At 39.5% G+C, this 8,750-nt stretch overlaps 1 protein-coding gene across 1 annotated transcript in view; it reads right to left on the bottom strand.

Annotated features, from left to right (window-relative positions):
* Nucleotides 1-8,750, bottom strand: part of LOC119414603 (transcriptional repressor p66 alpha) — a 27,038-nt gene that overhangs the window by 10,530 nt on the left and 7,758 nt on the right. The window contains exons 2-4 of the mRNA XM_037681704.1: nt 3,616-4,142; nt 1,617-1,752; nt 1,266-1,394 (exon numbers count right to left, since the gene is read on the bottom strand). Of these exons, the coding sequence (XP_037537632.1) occupies nt 1,266-1,394; nt 1,617-1,752; nt 3,616-4,142 (792 nt within the window). The remainder of the gene's footprint in view (nt 1-1,265; nt 1,395-1,616; nt 1,753-3,615; nt 4,143-8,750) is intronic.

The following is an 8,750-nucleotide window of genomic DNA, read 5'->3' as shown; positions in this document are numbered from 1 at the left end:
CGGCACATTGATCACAACATGAGCGAATTGGAACTTCAGCATGGCAGAGTTGTAGTTTACCCATCGAAATACCATAAGATGACACAGGGCCGTAAGCCAGATGTTGATGACACTAAGGATGAGCTCCCCCTAGTTGCTGGCTGCAGTATGACTTAAGCTCCGCCCCTTCATGTAAGTGAATGAGACGTTCGCCTGACTGGGAAAAATTTAAAATAAAAAATTCTGATATATTTTTTCAGGTGTTGGTTTAATTGATTCACATACATCTAGCCTTGCTGATGTATGCTCAAATATGTATTTTCTAAATACATTTAATTTAAATCAGTTATTTCACAATGTAACAGACTGTTAGCACGTTGGGAGGGTGTGTAGGCAGGATTTTAATTGAAATGGTACAGCCCTACATCACAAGCACAGGTTCTGGCTCAAAAAATACAATAAGGCAGCACCCTTAAAAAAAAAAAAAAAACAACGCTTTGTGCACCAACCTTTTTAAGCCAGTGCACAACCAGCCTAAACAATACAAAATGACCCTGTGAGATTAGAAATCTGATGTCAGTGCTTTTTAAACTGAGCTACTTACATCAAATTATTAAATATTTCTGTCATTAGAAAATAAATAGTGGGAAACATCCATCCATCTATCCATCGTGTTTACCCGCTTCTTCCTTTCTGGACTGCGGGGGTCACTGGTGCCCATATCCAGCAGTCACTGTGGAGAAGTGGGGGACACCCTGGACAGGTCTCCAGTCCATCACAGGGACAGAGACAAACAACACAAACAACCATTCACTGTCTCACTCTCACCTAGAGACAATTTAGAGTTACCAATCAGCCTAACATGCATGTTTTTGGTCTGTGGGAGGAAACTGGAGTATAAAATACATTTGAAGGACACAACCAGGAATGAGAATGTGACACCTAGTCCTTTCACACAACACTTTCAAGATGGGCTTAAGGTGCATTTTCCCCTCAACAGTATAATGTGTGAAATTCTGTAGTGAAATTACCAGTTTTGCCTCTGGGTCAGTAACAGAGGTAGTCATAGAGCAGAGCTGGTGTGTAGACGTGAGGTGAAGGCGGTATGCGCAGTGCTCAATTCAAACTAAACATGCTGCACTGATTCCATGGATTCTGGGATGCCAATTTTATGAGAGTGAGTGCACATTGTCTTGGGACAAAGCTGACTTGATTGTTTGTGACCAAAGGTCGCTTTGTGGTCATATCATGGAACCATAGTGGTGCAACTATAGTTCATTGTTTACCTTCTGCAGGTTGTCCCTCTGTATTTGGCTTTGTCGAAGTTTCTTCAGCAGCACCAGCTTGGCTTCCTCCAATCTCAGCTCCTCCTTCAGCTGCTTAATGATACGCTCTCTTTCCACTGGACTGCTCTTCTGCACAACCGAAAATCAGAACACATTACATTATATTACGCTATAATAATAATAATAAAAGACTTTCACCATGCTATTAAAACGAATTGCTAACAAAGAAAATGTTCAAGGACAAAAATCTAAAAACGTTTACAACAATGGTCATGGTGACAGTGATGTCTGGTCTTAAGTCTAGAAGGATGATGATGTTTAATGCACAACTTCAATATTTGTTCGTCTTACCATTAGCAGGTCTGTGTCCAGCTCTTTAAAGTGGCTCAGGCCGTTCATCGGAGGGCTGGGGGAGTCATTATCAGACAGGATGATGACGTCATCATCATCTTCAGGGGATGGAGGGCGCTTCTCCTTTTTTATACTGCTAGACAAAAGACAGACAATACATTTCAGCTTTATATTTCTATGTAAACAAAGTTAAAACCAATACTGTATGCAAAGAGCCTGAACACTGGATTACATCAGTCAAGATAGAAACTTTATTAAAAATATTAAAAATGTAATCAGACAATTTTAATCATCATTTTATATAAATAATTGTAATCAGACCATTTTTCCTCCTCTTCAGTAAGATTTGCACATCATCAACGTATTCTACCTCTGAATTTAACGTCCTTATAACTCAGGAACTTAAAGACATCACAGAGCATTACATTTACATCACCTGAATCCTTTTGTGCAAGTTGTAACTATAGTTCATAAAACAACTACACAATGATGCCATGAAAGCAAAAATACTTTCAAGTTTAGCTCTTCAGTACTTCAGATATGTGCCGAGAGATCCAGTACTCATTAGGAGGTCAAAAACATTTATTCCTACATGAACCAAACCAAACTACTGCTCAAAATTATTCAAATACTGGATTCTAATGAGTGTTTTCATAGAGGTTTGTTGCTTTTCCATAATTATAATTTATGACCACAGGTTTATCTGCCCCACTGTAATCTGACAAGTCCAGACACATGCAACACAAAAGTTTCTCTTCATGTCAATGCCGTTCAACAACAGCTGAATAGACAAATGCCAAGAAGGGGGCAAGGAGTAAATGTCTTCTAAGTCACAATCAAACAACTGTTTTAAAGAACCCATTTCCTTTTGAAACAAGATGATGCTACAGGGTGAAACAAGTGCCCGAGGCCTTTGGGAGTGACCTGAACAGGGTTAAACATGTCACGCAAAGCACACCAAGAAAACTAAAGGAATCAGTAATCCCGAAGGCAGTTCGAATCAACCCACAATGATCGCATTCTTGTGCATATTTTACCTAAATCCGCTCCCAACAATTTACTGTCTGCTGCAAAGCAACAAGATCAGTGGAACCATATGTGTTAGAGAAGGTAACCAAACGTTCTTATCTGCTAAACAAACTGAAGCACGGGAATATTGTTTCTATAACAATAAGGATGGATTAATGATTGCATTTATTATACAATCCTATCAACACATGACATTATGCAGCCTGTCTCTATCAGCCGTCCTCCTTATTCCTGTGTGTGTGTGTGTGTGTGTGTGTGTGTGTGTGTGTGTGTGTGTGTATTAATCTCTCCTCAGGGTTTAGCGCCATCATCACTTCCTGTGGATTAATCACTACTCTTCCAAAGAAGTCACATGACCTCAAAGTCATCATCACGTGATACACTTACTCCCTCCAATGTTCCTTCCACGGTGGAAACCATGGCAACAACCGGCTGGAACCAGTTTGTGACACACGGCTTCATTTTGTGTGAGGGGAGTTTTTAGGGTTCAGGTGGAGGCAAAATGGAGATGGAGTATAAGATGCACCTCACACCTACTCCTCCACCTCTCTCTCACACACACGCACGTGCGTGCACATGCACGCACAAGATCACAAAAGCAACATTACCACACGTTTTCATATTCAAATAAAGTTATATGCATCTTTTTTGTAAATTCCCATAAGGGAGCAATAGGAACAAAAAGTCAACACAAGTAGACGACACAAAAAACACACACGTTACTTGTGAAGCTGAAACGGATACTCATTTACTGTATGCGTTATGTTGTTTAAATCTTCACTGCATCAAACTTATTCATATACAACATTTTCTTTTCACTTAAAAACACACCTTCTCTTGAAAATACCAAGTTAGAAAAGTAAAAAACTTTTTAACAAACTTTGTAGCTTCTAATAACTTTTTCTTGTTCCCTAATTTGAAAAAACACCCAAACTTTGACAGTAAGACAGATTTGTGTACAGTTTCTCACCCTCTGGTGGTGCTCATGTCCACTGGTTGCTCCGTCTGAACTTCTACCTTAATAGTGGCCTTCACCTCGCCTGCAGCCAGGATGCCACTCGACACCTTTGGCTCCATTTGCTGGACCCGGCTCCGTGTGTCCATAGATGACTCCATCCTTGCCTTGCTGGCTCTGTCATTGCAGTCAGTTCGATTGTCTGAGCTGGGCTCATCAGTCTGCCGTTTCTGTGTCCGATCCTGATCTCCTTTCATCGGCTGTGAAGCCAAGGGTAACATTAAAGATAACGGCAACGCGTTCTGTTCTGGCTCCTGTTCCTGGTGATCTGAACCAGGTGTAGTCCGGTTCTCAATGTCCTGCGCCGGTAAAAAGTCCAGCTTAGATTCAGTTTGTTCCCCTGTCGGAGGTTCAGATGGGTCCAACTTAGGTTTTTTGCTGTCATTGTCAGCGTTGGAAAGTTCGACAGATTGTGGAGCAGCCTCCCTCTCCAGCGCCCTCTTCTGGCTGCGTGTCTGGCGGACCACCTCCTCAGACATTCCCTGAGAAGAGAAAACGATATAGAAATCATCTCCATAGTGTCATAAAAAAAAGACCACAGGTAAATAAACTACATTTATATTGAGAAAAACGCTTTTTTTTTTCTAGCTATGCAGCGAGTACTTTTTCATTTATCAGGCCTCACCCACGCTCCAGTGGATTTATTGGAGACAAAGTGGGTTAGGTGTCTTTCAAAGCAAAAATAAATAAATAAATAAAAACCAACATGTCAACACTAAAATTCTACCCAGGAATCCAAACCGAGGTGGAACACGTAAAAGTGACAAAACACAATGAAACAGTCTTTGAGACATTAACATAGTTATAATTTTCTAAAAATGTTTTAAGTTTGGGTTGTTATTGGCAATTTAAACATTAGAAAAGTGTAACAGCTTTACATAAATAAATCTTTAGTTTCAAAAATACCAATATATCAGCTAAATGTTTACAGGCTATAAAACGGAGTAATGTGGGAGCTTAAAACTCTTAAAAGATCAACTGAAAAACTTCCAACAAAACATTGAGACTGTGGGTTTTTTCCATTTGCAGATGTGAACAGAAAAATGGCAAATCAATCAATAAGATAGTGTTGTCAAAGAAAAATGTTTAAGTCTGATAAAAGATGGGACAAGTGTTTAATCTTCAGCTTCCTAAAAATATGTTATTTGTTTCAACACAATGTAAGTTGATAAAGTTGGCACCGGTTCCAAAGACCTTACAGTTTTAAAATGCCATGTCTGTGATGCACAAATGGCAAAGTTGACCTCTAATCCAGTGCACTTTTCTTTTTTTTTAACTGGTGCTGTGAAACAACAAACCTACATTATGGAGATATTACCCTGCACATTATAGTCATCTTTTCTTTTGTTTTGGTAGAGAACCCATCATTAGGTTCAGTAGCAGACAAAACTGACCTTGGATCAACTGCAGGGTACAGAGCCTGACTAAAATGGCCCCCCAGACAAAACACGCTGGATTAGAGTAGTCATATGACCAAGATGTTGACTCCAGTATGATCCAAAAACACGCAATTATCCAAATTTCAGTCTAAACAAAGTCTCAAAAAAAAGGAAAAGTGAAAAACTATGGAAATATAAAGCAAGTGTTTAATGTTGAGTACAAATGAAAGAAAAAACAAAAACTATTTCAATGCCACAAAATATTTCTTCTAAAATGATGCGTGAAATGTTGCAGCGATACATTTATTTATTATGTTGGCATTGGTTTTAAAAGTGGCTTACAAGACTGTCAGGGGACATTGAAGCATACTGATTTCAGTACAATATTCACAATTCATAAATACATGTTTTAAAAAACTTTCTGCACAGCCAATTTTTTCCTCTCTCTCTCTTTCAGAGTGAAGCATTTAGGAAGAACTCCAGATCCATTTCTATCTGACCTGCCCCGTCCTGCAGATTCAGTCCCATCAGTGATAAGCCACCGGGAGCAGAAACTAAGACATACAGCAGCTCGCTCTGTCAGACCGATGAGCGTTACAGAGTGTACTTGTGCCCTCACAGACATGCTCCAGTACATGGCACACATTACCCTGACAGAGGCTCAGCGATGTCAGAAGTGAGAGGAGACACAAGGAGATGGTCAAACATTCAATCCACTCTACTGTAGTTCTGACTGCTCATCTGATTTATGTATATTAAACCAAACAGTTCATAAAAGAAATGATATACCTGTAGGCTAATTATCAACATATTCCAGTAGACACTGGAAATGAAATAAATCTGATAATAGTTGTCAACAGAATAACACTCACATAAGAGTGGAAAGGTGAGAGAACAAAAACTGGGATTCAGCTTCTCACTCTTTCAGCACTAAATGACAAAAAGTGAGTGTAGCTCTTCCTCTATTTGAATGTTATGCCCGTCTTTCAGAATTTCACCTCAGTTTTCACAAAGATGTGACAAGAAACACATAGGTCAGGTCATCACAGCCTTTTGTCAAAATGACATGAAATGACTGTTCCTTCATATTTGAAAAAGGTGATTAGGTTCACATTAAAGGATCAAAAATATCTGGTAAAGCGGCACACATGACATCTACTGGGAATTTTAGTCTTGTTCAGTCCTGTCTATCCACTTGTTCATTTTTTGCCACTTAATGGTCAGATCATTGAGGGAACAGGTCCAGGAGGGAAATCCAGACAACTCTCTCCCCAAAGACACTTTCCAACTCCTCCTGGGGGGATCTCAATGCATTCCCAGGCAGGGAGGTGTCTGCACCGAGGTCTCCTCACAGCGGAACACGTCTGGAAAATCTCCAGAGGGAGGCATCTCAATCAGATGTTCGTACCACTCCTTTTGGCGTTGAGAAGAAGCGGCTCTACTCCAAGCTCCGCCCAGATGACAAAGCTCCTCCCCTTATCTCGAAGGCTGAGCTCGGCTACCTTAAGAAAGAAACCGATTTCAGCTGCTTGTATCCAATAGCTCATTCTTTCAGTCATGATCCGTGAAGGTGATCCATTAAATTATAGTAACTTCACTTTAAATTGATATTTGTTGGTATTTACTACTGGCACTATCATCATCTTTGCTTGTAAAAAAGATATTTAATATTTAATATTAACAATATATGGCTTGTGTTAACTTAAAAACAAACAAACTGGAATCAAAACCTTTTTTACCGGACTTACCTCAGCACACCAAATATGTCGGACACTGAAAATGATTGAAAATCATGATGGGTGGAATACAAATCAATTAATTAAATTCTATTGTATTTATTTATATAGCGCCAAGTCACAACAGTGATCTCAGGGCACTGAACAGAAACATTCACAGACATTATAAATGCCAACTGAAAAAGTTGTCTGTCTAAGGAAGGAAGGAAAGAAGGAAGCCAGCAGACGCATTGAGTCTTCATTTCAATTAATCAATCACAGATTTTATGTACATCTGCATTGATAGTATTTCTGTTTTATAACTAACCATGTTTTTTGTGATAGAAATATGTGAAAATATATTTCATGTACAGCTGGCCTGATGGATACATAATGTTTTAAGAAGCTCAGATATTTAAACACATCTAAATCTTACTTCTTTTTTTACATTTGAACTTTGACATTTTATAAATATACAGTACTTCAACATACTCATCTAAATATACCCTATTTTTAGGATGTGGCTAAACTGGAGAATCAACAGTGAAACTGTGGCCTGAAATTGATAAATGCACAATAAATGCTCTTAGTTATTGTCAAAATGGCATACTATAATTGATCATTTGAATAGAAATAATCAAAGAGGAAACTACAGTAGATTTTGACAAGGAACAAACTATGTTTAGCCTTAAATCCTGAGTTAAATCAGAAATAACTGTGCAGGAACATGGACTGCACTATGGTCATCTGCTGTATATGCTATGCAATATGAACCCATCATGTCCAAAAAAAGATAAAACGAAAATACTTTTGTGCATGTACAGGTTATTTGAAATCGACTAGCGATTCTCAGATGTGGAAAATGTAAACATGTTTGTTCTATGTGGCAGGGTACCATAAGAGAGAAGACAAGACCTGCTGGAGGTTCACCAAACGTTCAACAGAAGGCCCACTAACACCAAGCATTTTAGTGGTCATTGGATTAACAGGAGAAAAACCCAACGAAGTTCAGTCAAGTCCTCTGGACGATTTCTTTTTGTTAAAACGTTTCGCCTTTCATCCAAAAAGACCTCATCAGTTTGAGAAGCCACAACAAAATCCATCCCATAAGCAGCACAATCACATAGTGGGCCAACCAGTTTGATGGTGATAGGATAGTTTCTGGAGTCCGCCCTCTCCTGTCAACTCGTCTGAGGCAGGCACTGCCAATGTATTTCAAAACATCAAAGTTCATGCTCAATAATTCAGGTAAAAAAGTCCAACAAAGTCAGACCCTCAGGACAGTTTCTTTTTGTTGAAACGTTTTCGTCTTCCATCCAAAAGACTTCATCAGCCCACTATGTGAAGGTGCTACTTATAGGACAGGGTTTGTTGTGGCTCCTCAGACTGATGAATTCCTTTGGATGAAAGACAAAATGTTTCAACAAAAAGAACATGGCCAGAGGACCTGACCTAACTTTGTTGGATATTTTACCTGGATTATTGAAGATGAACCTTGAAGAAGGAGATTAACTTTGTAGTTATATGAATCAACCATATTCATTTTGTTCAGAAAAAAAAAAGACACTGCCTTTCAATCTGTCAAGGCATGCCCAGTGCAGGCGCTGGCCCAGTGTTACAGGAAGTTATGGTTTTTGGGGGGTGGTGTAAAATGACTACTCTACCAACCTGAGCTACTTCTACACCACGCAGACTTTCACCCCCTCCTCTTCCTGTTCCTTAAGAAGTTATGGCGACCAGCATCAAGAACACTAGGGTAGTCATGACATACCTATACAGTAAGCACACGGTGCCATAACGCAGCATGCAGAGCAATGATCTGATAACAGACAGCTGACCAAGTTTTTAATACTTTGACATCACTGAGACACACATGACATGACCCTTCCCAGGATTCAGTGGGACACACAAAGCACTCTTCCTGAGAACCGGTTTAAACCGGTTGGCGTATGTGTATGTGTGTGTGTGTGTGTGTGTGTGTGTGTGTGTGTGTGTG

This window comes from Nematolebias whitei, chromosome 9 (assembly GCF_014905685.2).
Source record: "Nematolebias whitei isolate Nwh7 chromosome 9, NemWhi1, whole genome shotgun sequence".
Lineage (NCBI taxonomy): Eukaryota > Metazoa > Chordata > Actinopteri > Cyprinodontiformes > Rivulidae > Nematolebias > Nematolebias whitei.
Note: the sequence above shows the minus strand (reverse complement) of the source record. Positions and strands in the feature narration are given on the sequence as shown.